General features: G+C 43.9%; 1 protein-coding gene across 6 annotated transcripts in view; it reads left to right on the top strand.

The window, feature by feature from the left end:
• The window catches only part of SETX (senataxin), a 75,842-nt gene that overhangs the window by 18,521 nt on the left and 38,220 nt on the right, over positions 1-19,101 (top strand). For all 6 annotated transcript variants that reach the window (XM_084820800.1, XM_084820802.1, XM_084820799.1 and 3 more), the window contains 5 exons: positions 1,551-1,770; positions 4,415-4,534; positions 8,212-8,383; positions 11,989-12,079; positions 13,828-17,853. In XM_084820800.1, coding sequence (XP_084676926.1) covers positions 1,551-1,770; positions 4,415-4,534; positions 8,212-8,383; positions 11,989-12,079; positions 13,828-17,853 — 4,629 coding nt within the window. The remainder of the gene's footprint in view (positions 1-1,550; positions 1,771-4,414; positions 4,535-8,211; positions 8,384-11,988; positions 12,080-13,827; positions 17,854-19,101) is intronic.

The raw sequence follows: 19,101 nt of genomic DNA on the forward strand, positions 1-19,101 counted from the left end.
GCTCACACTGGACACATCTTCGGTGATGTACTGTAGCAAACAGCTGCTGAGGAGTAAAACACTAAGCTGCTGAGGAGTAATACACTAAGCACACTATATGAGGAAAGAGGTGCCCCCTTCTCGCTCACTGTTTGGGATGAATCAGAAGAGAGGAAGTTGTCACGAAGATGCTGCCTTCAAATAAGCATCTCTGAAGTTTGCCTGATGAGAGACAGTAGTGCCAGATCATTAGAGATTGATCATTAGCACCCTTTACTGATGAGAAAAGGATCCATATGAGGAGTTGCCGATGTTAAATTTATACTAATGTATTAATTTAAAATCGTTAACGAAGGTACCATAAAACAGTTAGCTACATAATGAAGCCAGATGGGCCATCAGATAAGTAACAAGAAACTTTATTCCAGATCGTAAATACTACAAGATAAGTAATCAAAAAAAGCAAGCTCACAAGACAAGATGATATTAAGGAAATACTTTGTGTCACAAACATACCTGTAACACGTCAAATGTTTGTATAAGTATGTTATGGTCATTAATCTTGATAAGAAGCTGAATAGTTCGATAATCTTATTTAGACGTAAGAAGATTTAAGGGTTAGGAATGCTATCTTTGGTATTCTTAGATAAATAACATAAATAGTAGTAAAAATAGTTTGAACATATTTTATAGGATCCAAAAAGTATATAAATGAGACTCAGAACACGCAGCAGTGGGAGCTATCCTCTTAGGATCAGCTTCCCCTGCCGTGTTGCCCGTAGAATCAACTGGGTAAGTTTGATATCAATTATTATTGAGAACCTGCAAATGTACTTGATTCTGCTTAGAAGACTTGTTTAGAATGATGTTGGATGTTTTCATGTGTTTGAATTTATGCATGCATAATCTCCTGTATTTAGTACTGTTATGCTGATAGTTTTGTAGTAAAAAGACAAATCTTGCCTGAGAGAGAGTTTCTTAAGAACTGGAATTGTGTATCACCCATACTGAGAGTGAAGTATTAAGCTTGCTGTAAGAAGGTATCTGATTTAAAGAGGGCTTTCCATATGTGTGGTTAATCAGGTAGCCCAGCATAGCCTGCATACTGGTAACCTATCTTGAGAGTACCTCTGAACCAGGGCATATGGCACACTTTCCCCTCTCATCTCCCCTATTACAGCCTAAGATCTCTACATTTGTGTGGTTTGGAATATGTGAACCTTTAGTTTACACTTACTAACAGTGGTAATTCACAACAGCTGGCCTTCTGTCCCAGTTACAATTGGCATTATTGTCTTAGCAGTGACAATGATGCCACCCTGGCAGGATGTCGGGCGAATCCTGGCTTACTGCAAACAAGCTGTGTGCTGGTGCATGCGGCCTGTTCACTCCCTGCTTGGCTCCTCCCACTAGCTCATGTGGCCAACCAACCAGAAATAGAAAGCTTACCATGACATCTGAGTTTGGGATGCTGGATTGTTGCTGCTGGCTTTACTGTTCTGTGTGAACACGGCCAATGAACTTCGTGATTTATTTCTGTAGTAATTCCTGGTGTACCTTGAAACCCATAGATCCGGCGGTGGGCCATTCTGACAGCCAGGAATTTGGGGAAGGTGGACAGGGATGACTACTACGACATCCAAGAAGTGTTGACTTGCTTGTTCAAAGTCATCGAGCTGGGCCTCTTTGAAAATCCCGATATCTATAACTCATCAGTGTTTGAGAAGGGGAAACTCATCCTGTTGCCTTCCCACCTGTATGATACCACCAACTACAAAAACTACTGGCTAGGTGAGTAGAGACAAGTCAAAATGGTTCAAGTATAAGGACTTTAGGCGTGTCCCATTCCAAGGAGCAGGTTAGCGTGGTGTAGTGCTGTGGTCTCCAACGGGGTGTCTGTGGTCTTTAGTGTTTCCACAGACACATCTCTTGTTCCCACCAGGCTCTCTGCACCTCCTGATTTATATTTTATTATGATTAAAAAAATTAATTAGGAGGCTGGCATGCTACAAAGTGAAGTTCTGCCTTCCAGCGCCATTTTTATTTGGGTTCCAAAGAGCGGTTTTGTGTTTTGGAGCTCAGACCCCACCTCTGCCTTGGATTTAGGTTCTTGGGCAAGTTGTCTTCTGGGAAATGAGTGCTTTTTGACTGCGTATTGTCCATTGTGGCAACCGTTTTATGAATGCGCAATTCCCACCCCTACGGCAGCCATTTTGTGAGAGCACCTGTGATATTCTCTGAAAATTCCAAATGTGCTCAATGTCCCAAAAAGGCTGGGGACCCCTGGTGTAATGGTTAGAGTGTAAGACTACGGGCTGGGTAAATTACAGCTTAAGATCTCTACACTTGCGTGGTTTGGAATAGTTCATGAGGTGACCTTGAGCCAGTCTCAGCCTAACCTATCTCACAGGATAGTTGTGAGGATGGAATTGGGGATAGAGGGGAAGCATGGGCTCTGGTCTGAGCTTATTGGAGGAAGGGGTGAGATAATCACCTAGTGCTTTGGGTGGGTAACAGTGTTAAAAATCAAAATTTGGTAAACCTGTAAAATACCTATTAGAACAATTAAAATGCAATGTTGTTCTAGTTGAATTTAATCGTGTTCTTGTTTCATATATGTTAAGCAGTTTACGTGCCTCAACCCATCCATGGAAAGCCAGATTAAATTTTTAAAAATGCTTTATTGTGCTTGTGAAAAGGTTTGTCTTATTTGGCTAGTGAACAGGAAAGGAGTGTAAGCTTGAAGCATGAGAAGTGTGGAACTTTAAAAAAAGAAAAGAGGAAAGAAGGCATTATTGTGTAGCTTAGTTCCGAGCACTGCCTTCAAGTCTGCTGCCTTGCTAGTGCGATGCTTAAGAGACTCAGCTACAAACCACAACTTACTCGGCCATTGCAAGCTGGTTACCTCAGCCTCGGGACCCCCTGCTCCAATCTGCAGTGTGGATATAACGCTAGCTTACTCTACAGCAGGCCTGGATCCCCAACAGAGGCTGCGCACCTCCCGTCCACTTGCTCTGCTGCCCCCCCCCCCCCACAAAAGAGGCTATTTTTAAGCCATCCCCAAAATTTGGTGTTAAACTACCCGTTTTCCTTTTAAAGGGGACTTTTTTCCCCAGCCACCAGGGTGTGGGGGACTCTAAAAAGGCCAGAGGGGGGACCTTCAGGCCACACGTTGCCCACCTCTGCTCTTCAGGGCTGTTCTAAGGTAGCCTTCCCCAGCCTGATGTCCTCCAGTTGTGTTGGACTACAACTCCCATCAGCCCCCATTGGTCTAGAGGCCACCAAGTTGGGCAAAGGCTGTTCTAAGGTTTACTGAGATAATGTAAGTGAAGTCCTTTGAACAGAACTCAGTTCTGTACTTGTGTTTTACGGAAACACAGAGATGATAAATTGGGAGCACACCAGAAAATAAAGCAGCAGGAAGTCTGTCTTAGTAGTGATGTTTAAAACCTCTTAGATCATTGTTTTGGTGGCTTCGAGGCAGGCCTTGAGCATTCAAGTAAGCCATTCAAACACACATTCTGTTTTTCCTCTTTTGACGTGCACAATTTCTTGTGCAACTTCTTGAACAAGAGGCTGACTTTAAAGCTTCTGATTTACAGCTATTAGCTCAAAAGATTTACCTATTACATTTTTGCATCATCCTTCCTCCAAGGAGCTCAGGGTGACTTAACATGGTATCTATCCCTGGGCCCAGTTTAATCCTCACAACAACCCTGTGAGGTAGGTTTGGCTTGAGAGATGGTTATGGGCCCAAGGACATCTAGTGAATTTTATGGCTGAGTGGGGATTTGAACCTGAAACTTTGCTCCCAGTCCCCCAATCCTGGTCTGACATTTTAGCCACTATAAAACACTGGTTCACTCCCAATTGGTATAACAAAATGCACAAGCTTATTTACATTCCAGAGGGGCGGACATGTAGGTCTTTTACAGCAACTGTAAGGAGTAGTTGTAAAACTAACTGAGCCATTGTGGCACAAGGTTTTTATGAACTAGAACCCACTTCGTGGAGAAATGGGTTTTATACTTCACAAAAACCTGTGCCACGGTGAACCTGCTGGTCTTTTAAGGTGGCATTGGTCTTCTTTTCCTGCTAAAGGTCTCAGGTTAGTCTGGTTTCCTGAGGAGCAGCTTTGCAGGAAGCAGAGTATTACTTATCTTTACATTTATCACAGGTTCATTTTGTAGTTTTTAATTGTTGTGTATCTCATTATTTTTAACTAAACAGTGCCATCAGTGTCTGTGGAACTTCTCTGAATAACGTAAGCCCCAAAAGACAGGCCCCTGCCCCAAGGAATTTACAATCTAAACTTTGAGAGGAATGTAAGCAAGTGCAGTTACATACTAAAGCTTTGTTTTGGTTGTGGATGAGGCCAATGGGGTGATGCCAAAGGCTAATTACAACTTCTAAAGTCTGATTGCTTTTGTTGTAGGCATCTGTATGTTGTTAACAGTGTTGGAGGAACAAGCTATGGATTCGTTGTTGCTTGGCCCAGACAAACAGAATGACTTCATGCAATCCATAATGAACACCATGAAGAAACAAGCAGATGGTAACTAATTAATAATCATTGAAAGCAATGATAAAGCAAATTAAAAATAGACTGAGCATCCACTTTCTGGGGGTGAGATCATTTCTTTAACAAAATGTGTATGCTGAATACATTATTTAATAACGGGTAGTGTAATGTGAAGGCAAAATTTCTTGGCAAAGCGTGTTCTGTTAATGGCTTGTATTATGTTTTTAAAAGGCTAATATGGGAGGGGGAGAATCAACAGGAAAAAAAGTCAGTAATAATATATGTGCTCATATCCCACCACACCCCCATCTAACCATCTTTGCATCATATAGTTGATAAGTATAAATTGCATAGTCATCAAGATCACCTGGGTAGCAGTGTGTGATGTACATCCATCTGAGAGCAAGAGAGAGGTCAGATAGAAAGGAAGGAGAAAAGAGGTGGTGGTGGTGGGGTGAGATTTAAAGAGGCTGGTGAAGGTGAAGTGTAGGCAGAAGTATAGGTATGGAGGTTAGCAGATAGTTTCCAAAGGTTTAAGAAACAGTTCCAAAACAGCATTGGAAGTTTCTTCCTTAACTTATTTGTTCTGAGATTATTGGTCGGGTTTTTTTTTTTAAGAATTTAATGTGGTATTCTTCTTATGACAAACAGAGGAATAATTGGACATAACTTCATATTGAAATTCCATAAACTAATGTCTGTAGTTCACCTTAACTTATCTACAGTACCTCCATTTTGGCTGCCCCAGGAGAAGAACATCCAGTTTAGCAACATTAAAAGCTCTCCAGGCTGACACTGCCTCATGTATATTTTCTTCTGCTTAAGATATTCTATTAGCAAAGTAATCACGAAAGCTGTTTGTTTTGCAGGCCCCTGTTCTGCTTTGCTTGTTATTTGCAGATCAGTGTACTTTTTAACATTACATTCACCACTTGGGAGCCCCGTAACCATTAAATAAAAATGAACCCTCTCCAAATCCAATCCAGAAATAATAGTGGAATCCTTCCCAGTATCTGTCAGCTCGCCAGTTCTGTGGGAGGAGGTGTTCCATATGAAAATACACTGATAAGCCATCAAACAAGGCCAAGACAAAGACCACAATGTCCAGGGTTGACTCTTTAAGACAAATGTTAAAATATGACTCAGAAATGCTTATCTCAGCCTAGTAGCTTTCAAGCTTTCTTCCGTCAGGAAAGCACTTGCTGCATTGACTTGGCTGCTACAGAACACCTGGTTTGTTGTAGGATATGTTGTGCCATATTCTAGGGTGGAAATGCATCACATACAGTCGCTGTTCGGCACAAATTTAACACGAGTAATGGAACTGTTTATTGGACAGTATCCAGTGCTGTCACAGTGCCAGCATTAACCGACGCTTATGCTTTAGTGCTTTGACAACTTTGGAAATGACCTGTAGAAAGTCAGATGTATAAAGTAAAAAGCTGGATGTGTTTTGACAGTTTTTACCTCTAAAATCCATTAAATCCAAGTTCCCTTCTCCAGAGTTTCCAGAGCGAGGCTGTCATTGTTGGACACAATATGAATATTAATTTATTTTAAAAGTTTTTATTCCCCCTTTCCACCTGAAGGATTCCAAGACAGCTATCAAAAAATAAAAACAACAAAAAGTGAAGTTAAAAATATTGGGTTGGATTCAGATTTAATTGTGCTTAGAACAAACCCATTGAAATCAGTGGAACTTAAGTTGGCCACAACTGACTTGTCCCATTGATTTCACTGAGTTTACTCGAAGCATGACTAAGTCTGGCTCCAGCCCATTAAGATTACAGTAAGCTAAAACACTATAACAACAACAACAAAAATCACCATAAAAGCAGAGGACTGCAATAAGAGCAGTGGAAAAACAATAAAAGCAGAGGTTCAGCACAGTAAGGCATTAACCATTAAAAGCTTGGGAGAACAAGATTAGGTTTAGTTGGCTCCTAAAGGCCAGTAACATAGGAATCGGTTGCTGGGAAGAACATTCACAGCTGGCACACCACAGCAGAAAAGGTCTTGTTACCTAGATATTATTGCTAGATTTGTGCAAATAAATAGTTGACAATATCGTGCTGTAGGGACTGTTTGATGCTAGAGGAAAGATTGTGAGTTTAACGTTTTAGATGGCACAGCTGGTTTACGGGCAGTTCCAGTCTGGCTGGTTGTGCTGCATTGTTGCTCTGTGTCAGGGGTAGGCCATCTGGTGCCCTCTGGATGTTTTGGACTACAATTCCTATAAGTCTCAACCAGCATGGCCAGTGGCCAGAGATTATGTGAGTTGTAGTCCAAAACATCTGGAGGGTACCAGGTTGTGTCCCTCTGCTCTGTGTTGTGAACTAACCATATGTCCTAGAACACACCCAACACTCCCATGTGTATGCATCGCAGCAGGGTAAGGTTGGTAGTGGGCAACCTGTCTTTTAGGGAAGCTTGTAAGCCATTACTGATCTTTTCTTAGGGGAATACCTGATGAGCTTATAAGCAGGGTTGTTTCTACTATTTTTTTTCTTGAAAACCAATGCCAACACATTGCCTTGCAATCTCTTCATAATGTTATGTTTTCTCGTCATTGTGCTTGCCTAGCAGCTCCGGTCACTGGAACTGTAGGAGTGGTTAACTAAAGGAAAAAAACATGATGCATTGCAGCTGGGGGCTATACACGGCTTGGGCACATGCCCTCCTTCAAGCACAAGCTACCTCATGAAAGGCAGGATGTGGTCACTTCCTTTTTCAGAAATAGAGACCTCAGCTCCTAGAAGCGGAACTGCTTGAAGCGAGATGGAACAGTAGTAATATCTCCTTTCTAGTCTGTGCTACCCACTCTAGGGAGGCAAGATGAGTGTTCCACCCATTGTTATGAAATAGGCTGTTTAACTCCACGCACAGTTACACCTTCCTGACTCTTGAAATCGAGAAGAGTAATATGTACTTGTAACTGTGGCCAGTGTGCTTAGCACTGCTTGCTTCGCTTTTTCTCGGAATGAATTGGTTCACGCAGGCACCTCCATGAGATCAGATGCCATTGGGTGACTGTTAGCTGCCCCTGTCACCTGGAGGCTCCTGTATGAACCAGTCCAGTGAAAGAATACATCCCTTGCCTGTCCATGAAATAGCAGGAATGGAGGCGGATGTGGCCCCTGAGTTGAGCCCAGGTCTCTGTGGCTTAAAAGACTTCACAGAAAGACAGTCCTTAATCACGTTGATTCCTGGTTCTTTACTTCCTGCAACTTGTGGCAGAGTTCGCACAACACGATAACCCACACTCAAGGTTGAGTATGGGTTGACTGTGGGTTGTTGTTGAACTGTGGGTTGTTGTTGAACTGTGGGTTGTTGCGTTGTCTGAACCCAGCCATGCTAACAAACCATGGTTTGTTAACCATGGACAACCCATGAAGAGGACCCATGGTTTGTTGTTCAGTTGTGAACTGTGGCTTGTTTGTGGTTAACAAACCATGGTTTGTTAGCACGGCTGGGTTCATACAACACAACAGCCCTCGGTTCGACAACCCACGCTTCAGTGACAACCCATGCTCGACCCATACTGAATCTTTGAGTATGGGTTATCGTGTTGTGTCGATTTGTTGATTAAGGATTTTTTATTTATTCATTTTTTGCACAAGTTAAATGTAGATGTTCTTCCATCTTCTCTTAAGCATAGGCTATTTTCATCCCAACATGCTTTGGATTATCTTTTTTTTTTTTTTTTTCAGATGAAAGAAACGATCCTTTCTGGCCTGCACTTCACTGCTTTATGGTGATCTTAGATAAGCTTGGGTCCAAAGTGTGGGGTCAGCTCATCGATCCAATCCAGGCATTTCAAACAATTATTAACAATGCAAGTTATAATAAAGAAATAGAGAACATTCGCCAGAGTTGCAGAAGGTTGGTCTCTTACCCTTTTATTTTATATAGATAGATAAACTTCTTTTCTCTGTAAAGCATATTCTCATGTTGCTTTTCTAGCTCACACTTGAGAGCAAGGGTGGACAAACCTCAGGTTTACAGGATATACTTTGTTTTTGCTGGAATCCGTGAGATCCACCAACCAGACCCAAATGAAAAATAGTGGCTTAGGGGCCAGACATATGCTTTGAATTAAGGAACGCAGTGCCTCTGACGGCATGCTCAGCCCAGGAATTTGTTTTCAGTGCCAGAACTGAGACTGCAGTTCTTTTGCCCACTCCTGGTTCCTCCAAACATTCTTCATTTCAATAGCTTAGGGTGCAATCCTATGCATGTTTAGATACAAAAAAGTCCTACTGGCTGGGGCATGCTGGGAATTGTAGGACTTTTTTGTATCTAAGCACACATAGGATTGCATCTTTAATTTGTTATTACTGTGAAACAGTTTGGAGTCGGAAACCTTTGCCTATGTGCTGCAAATTACCCACAGCTCTACCAGTAGATCCCCGACTACCTTCTGCCCGCACCTGGTCTAGAAATTCTAGTCAGCAGCTCTGGATAAAAGGTAGTGTGGCATAGTGGATACAGCAGCCTCAGTCTGGTGCCCATAGCGGCTGGGGATGTTGTAGTCTGATACATCGGAAGGACACCAGGTTGGGGAAGGGGTTGGATAGGGCTGCGGAGAGCTAGCTTGAATCCTCCGTTGACCATGAAGCTTACTGGGTTACCTTGAGCCAATCACACTTGCCTACCTCCAAGGGTGGTTGTGGAGACTAACATGAGAACCCCTTGTACACTGCCTTGAGCATGACAAATAAAACAGTAAGCACACAGAATGAGTTTGAATGCAGTTGCAGGAATATCTGGCTGGGCCCAGTAGAAAACGGGGTGCTGGACTTGATGGGAAGGGCCATGGCTCAGTGGTAGAGCACCTGTTTTGTGTGCAGAAGGCCTCAGGTTCAATCTCCGGGTAGTGCTAGGGAGGAATCCTGCCTGAAACTCTGGAGTAGGCACTGCCAGTCACTCTTGACAATACTGAGCTAGATGGACCCATGGTCTGACTCAGTATAAGGCAGCTTCTTATGTTCCTATGATCCAGTGGGGCTGCTCATATAAGTGCACTGGGGCTTTTCCCCAGACTAACTTCATGATGTGTAGGATGGGGAGAGCTGCTCTGTAATTGAATTTGTGGCATCTCATGCCTGGGTCTTCTTTCGGTCACGTGATTCATTTTGGGAGACCTCGTTCTAGAACATGGATGCAGAACCTCTTTCAGACCGAGGGCTGAATTGCATTGTGGATAAACTTTGGGGGGACATGTTCCAGCAGAGTGTGTGTGTGTGTGTGGGGGCACAAAGGCAAAAGGGAGGAGGCTAAAATACCCCAAATACCAGCATGTATTAGCTTAAAGGGCTTCATGCCAGTAACTGAGCTTTAGGAGAGGCATTTCAGCCTTTTAGAATGGGGGGAAACTACACAAAATGGAGAAACCACCGAATGATCGGTGTTTGGGGGAAAGGGGGTGGGGCCAAGGGAAGGGGCTCTCTGGTGAATGCCGGAGGTCTGGATTTGACCCCTGGGCCTGAGGTCCTCCACCTCTGGTCTGGAGGTTGTTGCCACAGGTTTAATTGCTGTGGAGGTCTCTTGAGCTGTAGTGTCACGTGTCACACAGGAATTTTCCCAAAGGTCTGCTCCTTCTCCGGATGGCATATCAGAAGTGTCAGATGCTTGTTTGAAAATAGCGATGCTTGTCTGCAAAATGTGAGAGGGAAGCAGTTCAGAACAGGAAGTGCCTGTCAGTGTTGCTAGTAGCCCAGATTTAGCACAGAGGCTGTGCATTGTTTGCAGAGGAACTGCAGGCAACAGCTATTTGGAAATTAAAGGTCCAGGAAGCAAGGTGTGGATAAGTTACCCAGCACTACTAATAAAAATGGTTTCCAAGCAAGGATTTTGGGGCAGTGGTCTTTCAAGTATTAGAAGTGCCTGAAAGGTGGACTAGAAATATTTTTAATCATCATTATCTCTTATTCTCACTGGACATACACCTTACTTATTAGTAACTTCTAAACTTGGCCTGTGATGCAACTGGAAGATTATTAAAACTAATGTTTTATTTGCTTCTGCAATTTTAAACTAAGCAGCTGTATAAAATGTAGCGATTAGGCTGGGAGGCAGAAAGGATAGGGCCTTCTCAGTAGTGGCTCTCAACTTGTGGAACTCTGTTCCAATTGATGTTTGACAGGCCCCATCATTACAGGCCTTCAAACAGCCCCTAAAGACTTAATTTTTTATCTTTACCTATAATTGGGACAGGGCTGTATTGGGTACTGTTGTATATATGGTGTTATGTGGTTTTAATTGTTAATTTTGATGTTAACTGTTTTATTGTTTTTATCATTGCTATATTGTGTTTTGTGGCTTAAACTTTGTACACCACCCTGAGAGGTTTTTTTCCCTAAAAGGCAGCTTATAAATCTTTTAAATAAATTAGTTAAATTGGAGTTTTGTGGGAAATTTTGAATTGTAAAATTTTCCACTGCCCAGAATAGATTGAGATCTGATTTTAGCACGTTTGTTTGACTTATATGTAATCAGCAAAACTAGAAATATGCCATGTTAATTTTACATGCTGCATAAATAACTGAATAACGTTTCTCCTAATAGCCAAATATATTTGAACTGAAATATTTGATTAGGAAAACTATTCAATAAAACACACGTAATGTGGTTTAAATGTTATATGCAGATAAATTTAGAGCTCTAAATTTAGAGCTCTGCTTGGAAGTATTTTGAGATATGACAACTCAGTGGCATTCACTTCCCTTACATTGTTCAGATTTTAAAGGGAAAAAAATGAAGGAACTGAAAACATTCTAATTTCAGCATGTCTGAAGAGCTGTGTACACAAGTATGTGGGGCTTCCTTAGAATAGTCAGCTAAAAAAGTTAGTTACAACCTTAATGTTAGTTCTGAGCGATACTGCATCCATTCCATTTGCCCAATTTGATTTGTATTTCATTCATGTATTTTACTAATTAATTTTATTATGCCATCATCCAAGAAAATGTTACATGAGAAAAATATAGCCGTAGAAATTTTTCCAGAATTTTTTCCACCCTACATCAGTCATTGGGCCACAATTGGACTCGGTTGCGCCATCTGCCTTGCCCATTTTGTGGATGGGCAAGACGGTGCTTGTTCCAAAGTCACTTAATGAGCCCATGGCTGGCAAAGACTTGGAGTTGAACCCAGGTCTGTGTGGCGTAAGTGAAGTAGCCTTCACTTTCACAGTTAATATTTTAAATTTAGGAGCCGTGGCTGGTCTGCGACCGTAATTAAATAAAAGTAAAGTAAATTTGGGAGCAATGAAATGCTCACTGTGACAACTTGCACTGTAAAACACTTATTGTTTGGATATTGGTTGCGGTGAAAAAATATCAGTGAATTTGACTATGTTTTATTCTGTTCTTGCCCCCCGCTCCCCATATCCCAAGTTTTCAGGATGAGGTGTGCTATATATTGAAATAAGTATAGTTTTATATTGTTCATGGTTTAAAAACATGTCTGTTCTCATAATTTTGAAGTATGAAATCTGAACCGCTGTCAGACTACGGAGATGAAATGATTACCTGCAGTCAGATTGTGTATAACTACCACCCAGAAAAGCCCCACAAGGTAAGTTCTGGAAGTAGCTGTTGTTTCCCTGAATGTTTGAAACAACCATGTGCGGTTGTTACTGGAATAGGGATTGAACTGTGTCTCTTCTCCAGAACAGAAAAGTTTCTCTTTTCAAAGGTGGTGGTCCCCCATTGTGGAAGGCAGTTTCATATTGGTGGCAGAGTTCACAACCCTGAAAATCTTGTATTTCCCCCCCACTTTAAAAACAACAACTTTGTTTCTAACCCTTAGGGCTGCAAAAATAGGTTTAAACAGATACATTTTTTTCCCTCTCTCATAACGCTAGAACCTGGGGTCATCCCATGAAGCTGATTGATGGGAGATTCCAGACAGATAAAAGGAAGGACTTCACACAGTGCATAGTTAAACTACGAAATTCCCTACCACAAGATGTAGTTTTAAAACCTTTATACTATGTTTTATTGTGCTGAATGTTATGGTTTTAATTGTTGGTAGCAACTAGATCTGAGCAGCAGAGTACCTATGCCCTAAGTTGGAACAGTTGGTCCCCATTTGAAAGGGAATTACTGGCAGACCCCTGAACTTAAGGACTAGGGAGAGTCCCTCCCCTTTTCCCTTGGATCCTCTGGGCGCAGCCGTTGTTTGCACGCCAACCGGGCACTACGCCTCCTTTCTGCGCCCTCCATTTGGCGCTGCTCTCTGTGTCGGTGTCGCGCGTCCACCAAGTCCGCTATCCGCGCTCTGTCACTCCCTGGACTGCTATCTAAGCTAGGAATGCTGGTGGGAGGAATCTCCGTCAGCTGTTGGCCCTGGGAAAGAGGAGCGCGCTCCTCTCCCAGGAGCGACTCCTCTTCCTCAGAATCAGAACTACTCTGGGATTCTATGGGCTCAGTGTCCACCCTGACAATAGCCCTAAGAGCTTTGGCTATTGGGTGGTATAGGAATGTAATAATAATACATGTAGTGATGGCCACCAATTTGGATGGCTTTAAAAGGGGGCTAGACAAATTCATGGAGACTATCAGTGGCTACTAGTCCTGATGGTTATATGCTGCCTCCAGAATCAGGGGCAGTGTGCCTATGTACACCAGTTGCTGGGGAACATGGGCAGGAGGGTGCTGTTGCACTCCTGTTGCTGTTGCTTGTGGGTTTCTCTTGGGTAGCCGGTTGGCCACTGTGAGAACAGAATGCTGGACAAGATCTAAGCTTAATATTGAAGGTCTTCCGCTGGGTGCCTACTCCAAGGAAAGCTCGGAAGACAGCGACAAGGGAGAGGGCCTTCTCGGTGGTGGCCCCTCAATTATGGAATGATCTCCCCAATGAGGCCTGCCTGGTGCCAACATTATTAACGTTTTGGCGCCAGGTCAAGACTTTTCGATTTTCCCAGGCATTTGGCAGCACGTGATAAGTATTTGTAATTGGTCCTGGATTTGTTTTATGGTTTGGCTGATTGCTCAAAGTTGTTTTTAAGTGTATGTTGTCTTTGTGTATACTGTCTGTGTATTTCTTATGTTTTTAAATTTTGCATATTGTATTTTTAATGCTTTAACCTTTGTACACCACCTGGAGAGCTTTGGCTATGGGGCGGTATAGACATGTAAAAGATAATAATAATAAATAATAGACTCTTCGTCTGATCCAGCAGGGCTCGCCTTATGTTCTTATGTAGGTGGGTAATGGCTAGCAAAACCCCTAAAGTGGGAAGGGAATATGGTTGGATTTATGTGGTGGTGGTGACTGAATGGGCATGATGACAAACAGTGACTTTCTGGATCCTATTTCAGGATACTGGATGGAGGACTGCTGTTTGTCCGGATTACTGCCCCAACTTGTATGAAGATATGCAGACTTTGACTGACATGTTCCAGTATGACATTGGCCAAGACATGCGGTTGCACAACAGCACCTTTCTGTGGTTCATCCCTTTTGTCCACTCCCTGATGGACCTCAAGGACATAGGAGTTGCCTACGGTGTAGAGATCATCCGCCACTTGTGTTCGGAGATCAAAGCGGTCCCCGATTATGCCATTCAGTCCTGTGACAAAGTGTCCGAGTTCTTCATCTGGATCCTGGTGACGGTGGTTGACCTCAGTATTAAAAGAAATTGCCTCCAGTCATTGTGGGTCAGCTCAGAAAAGTGGGTGGAGGTGGTGGTGAAGTGTGCCACACTTCCAAGCATAGTGTTTGCACGTGGCACCGAGAGGGGAGTGACCAGAAACTACCTGAGAAGTGTGTCGGCAATCTCCTCTTGGGAACCTGGGTCAGTCCAGGCTGCTTGCATGAATCTGATACGTAACATCCTGAGGGATGGCTACCAGGTGGGGCAGAAAGCGTCACCATTCCTTGATGAACTGAACTTGCTTCGGCGCAGTCGTGAGGACTGGAAGCTGAGTCCCCAGCGGGCGCTGGAACTGCAAGTGTATCTGAAGCAGATCATCAGGTGCAAATCATCAAATCCTTCCACCCATGCGGAGAGCCCCGCAGTTTGCGTATCTCCGCCCTCTCTTTCGATAGAGCAAGAACGACAGGAGGATAGGTGTCCAGCGAATACACGCTACAAGCATCTACCTTATTTGTCCCCAAGAGGGAGGGATGAAGTCTCTCAAGAGGGCTCATTACCCAGAAGAAGCTGTGGTTTGGGGGAGGAGCATAGGCAAGCCTGTAAAGACCAACGTTGTCAAACCTCAGAGTGCCTTTTGACCAACATTAAACAAGAACCCAAAGACAGTTTGACACAAGAAAGCAATAATTTGAGCTCCGTGTTAGCGAACGGGCACATGGATGCCCAGAAAAATGGAAGCTGTTGCCAAGGGCTGGGGGATCAGAGTAAGTGGGATTCCACACATAAAAGCTGTTCTGACCAAGGCTTCCAGAACCTAGAGACTGAAGATGTTAGTTGGAAGGAGGAGAAGCCCAGGGCTTCCAAATGTCCAGCTGAAAATGATCACAGTGACAGGGATGGCAGCAGTACTTCAGAGGTAAAAGTGGGTCTGAATAACCTTGTGAACAAAATCAAATCAGAGAAACCTGACTTGACTTTAAAATTAAAACAGTTTGTTGAAAACAGGAAGAGAGGAAAAACCACATCGGGGCCAGCAACAGAAAAGAGGCAGCCTGTTAACAATGGAAGTTGTGGTTGGGAAGGGCTGAAGAGTGAAAATGCTTCATGTAGAGTTAGCATGCCAAATGTGTCACTCTGCAAATCAGGGATGAGCTCAGGTGATGCTCTTCAAAGCAAGCCACTCTCCATAAAAAAGGAATCCAAGGACAGGCTGGCAGAATTTAGAAATACCCTGAAAGTGGAGCAAAATTCAGAAGAAAACAGCAGTGACGATGAGATGGCCAACGTTCCATTTTCAACAATCAGGCAGGAGCTGATGAAAAAGAGATCCCCTCTTGCAGGGAGCCCAGTAACAGATTCTCAAATTGATAGAGACCTCTGTAAATTGTCCTTAGCTGCCTGTGCCAAAGCAACAAATTTTCCTGTTGATTTGAGCCAAGAAAACACCACAGGCCACCAGAATCGCATTAAAAGGAAAGTTCAAGGCGCTGTTAGATCTTGGTCTGACAGTGAGAGTAATAAGTCGGTGTCTGATGCAGACGAACCCCCAAACCAAGTCATTATTATTTCTGACACTTCTTCAGATGAGGATGAAAACAAAGTGAATGGTGGTAGAAAGAGCCCAAAAGAGAAAACACATGTATGTCCCGAGAAGCCATCTAGTGCCCAGAGGCAAGAGCTGGTGACAGCATCAAATTCTCCCTTGCTGTATGGGGAATGTGAATCACAGTGTTTTGAGTTTGAAACTGATGAGGAAATTTTCTCAGCTTGGGAAGACAGCCAGATGGAGGAAAAGACAGAGGAAAAAGGCCTTGCAAAGGAGGCAAGCAGCTCCCCCACACCGCACGACTTGGAGATGGCCGAGCAAATGAATGACTGGGGTTATGATACAGACTGTCTTGGGGATGATATCATTGAAAAAGCAGCAGATGATCTTGAGCAGCAAGTTAAGGACAGTAAAAATGAAACAACGCCTCATGCACTGGCTGATGGAGGACATGTTGGCAAGGGAAACGCAACGGTTTGCTCAAAGTATTTCACAGAGATGTGTGCTGATTCTGGAGCTCGTTCCAGTCGCACAGATCCAGTTGTGTCCAATACATCTCTATCAGCTGGTCCTTCTGCACCAAAGTCTGCTGGCAAAACTGTAAGGCCAGGGAAGAATTTGACAAAATCCCAGTGGGTTAAAACAGCAAATAAAAACCCTGGGAAAAGAAGCATCAAGCCCAATGTTCATGACAAAAAATCACCACCGCTGAAACCATCTACATCTACTCCTTTTATAGTCCCACCCAAGAAAGTTCACCATTTTCCTGAGCCGACGTCAACGGTGGAGAAACTTGGCCTGAAAAAGAAAACCCGCAGAGCAGCGGAACTCTCTCAGCGTACACAGGATAGCCTTGCTGAATTGCGTAACTACGGGAAAACCGCCGGCAAGTTGAGTCCTCCACAGAGAAGGAAGGCAAAATTAATACAACCTCAGAATCTGATGGTTAGAAACAAAAAATTGTTAGCCTCTCAAGAATGTCAGTTCTTTAAGCAGTCAAGAGAAAGGGGTCGGTGCGCTCATGGGGGAAATCCTGGGACTCGAGCTGGAAAAATAGTCAAGAAGGCAGATCCTAAGGAATCTGTACCGTCTGCCAATAAGGTGGTGGTTGAACATCAGAAAAAAAAGGCTGACCGCTTCAGAAATTCTTCGAGCAGTGAGAAAAAAATGTTAAGACAGAGTTCACTAGAGAGAGAGGGAGCCCAGCCTGCACCTTTCTCTCAGGTGAAGAAGGAGGTTCCATTGACCAGGCAAGAATCTACCAGTTCTGATGCAAATATCCAAGGAAGTTGCACTATTATTCCAGGGAAATTATGCTGTCCTGTAACTGGAGGTAGTAAAACAGATCCTGCAGTCTTGCCAGGTTCTTCCCCTAGCCTTTGTCATGAGAGTGTGTCTTTGAAAGAGAGTGTGCCTAAATTAAACGAGAATGTAGTCAGAGATGATGGCGGTTTGTTTTTAACACAGATGGATCCAGTGGACATGGAGCTGTGCTCGCAAATGGAAGATGGCAGCATGGAAGCAAATATTCCCCAAAGCCCATTGCAGGATCGCTCCTTAAGTATTAAGAAATTGAAGGATACGGGCTATCCTGAAAAGGTGAACGAAGCCGGTGTAGACTGTGGAAACCATTCTGATCATGACCCACCGGACCACGTGTTTGCCAAGCCTTTGGCACCTCCCAAACTTTCCACGACAAAGATCTTCAGCTCCAGCTCTTCTTCACGGAGCGCCACCCTCACCAAGGAGCTAGAGAATGTCCCAAAGCCCCTAGGAGCTTTGAAGAGCAAGTTGAATCCAGGCAGACTTCCTGCCTCAGAAGGTCTGAAGCTCAAAACCCCAACGCTGAGTAGCATTCTTCGGCCTCAAAATTTGAACAACATCCCCTGTTTACAGAAGATGCAAAATAACTTGGTTGTAGATAGGGCCAAGATGCCGCCCACCCCTGGAGTTGGTTCCAGGCAGGACGCACGCCCATCCTTCATGCCAGGAAATGTTGTCAATGTCCAGCATAGAGACCATAGCACCTTCATCAATGAGGTTTTGAAGTGGAGCTATGACATGTTTGCAAATGTCGGTCAGTTGGGGGCGCCTAATCACCTCCTTCAATCTATTGTGGCCTCTGTTCCAGTCAGATTTCGGGATTACGACGACTACTTCGATACTTTCTTCCCCTTAATGATGCTAAATGCCTTTGAAGAAGTAAGTAACTTACCTCAGCTCTCAGTACTTCAGTCAGGGCTGGCACCAAGGGAGGCATGGTTGGGCACCTCCCAAACCAGTATCAGAAGGGTACTGCCTCTAAAGATGGAAGTTCTTCTGTTTAGCCATCATGGGTAAGAGTCATTAATAGGCTAGCCGTATTAATTTTTCAGTTCTGGTTTAAGAAGCCATCAGAATGTCCTGTTGCATAGTTTTTAAAAAGTTGCTGCTTCTGGTTCTTGCCAAGGGCCCACACATCAGCAAGGGCCACCTGACATGAGCCCCTTGGACTTACTCCTCCTCTTCACCACTGAAACACCTTGTTCGCATTTTTTCTTTCTTTTTCGGTGCTTCTGAATTGCACAAATGGGTTCGTACTTTCTCATGGTATTACTTTCCTCCCAGTCCTTTTGCAAGTGTGTGCAGGTTAGCCTCTGTGCAGTCTCTCGCCTTGTAAATTACCTTGTATGTTACCTACTCCATTTCTGTGGTTCCTTGGACAGCTGTAACGTGCTAGGAAATGTAACATACTAGACTACACAAGCGGACAGCTGAATCTACACTCTTGCACACTTATGAAAGACCGGGAATAATAATAATAGTTAAAAAAAATGACCCCATTTGTGCACTTCCAAGGCACCAGAAAAATAATTTTTAAAAGGCAGTGAATGAGTGACAGTCCTTCCAAAGTGCTGTTTTGGCATCGGTGGAGGAAGGCTGGAGGCGAGGCTGGAGGCAGCACCGGCGAGGGTGTGAAGAGCGGCATGGATTTTTTTTGCTGCTCTTGCCAAGCAGTTCTGTAGCTGCTTGGGACAAGCCATGCTGCTGAGTTCAGATGTCCCGACAAGCCACCCTCAACAACCCTACTACAAGCCATGGGTTCTCAGGGTGGCTTGTTCGCAAAAATCAACCCATGCTGAATCGTCCGTGCCGGGTTGAGACATCACAATGAGCCACGCTGACACTAACAAGGCTCACAACCCACTGTGGCTTATCGTGCAAACCCAGTCAGCGTAAGGCAGCTGCCAATGTTCCTGTGTTGATGTGCCATGTCTAAATTGTGGCAAGTGCTTCTGCCTGCAGATGGGCATAGGGCAGTCTTTCATTCCGGTGGCAGCACACCTCAGTGGGTGCAGTTCTGGAGGGCCTCCCAACACTGGTGTCTGTGCTTTTCAGAGGTATGGACAGGGTAGACACTGCTGTGAGAAGTAGAAGAGGAGTGCTCTGTGTGAGCAGAACACTGCCCAC

Source organism: Heloderma suspectum, chromosome 14 (genome assembly GCF_057233095.1).
Source record: "Heloderma suspectum isolate Gila_16-S chromosome 14, 16-S_ref, whole genome shotgun sequence".
NCBI lineage: Eukaryota > Metazoa > Chordata > Lepidosauria > Squamata > Helodermatidae > Heloderma > Heloderma suspectum.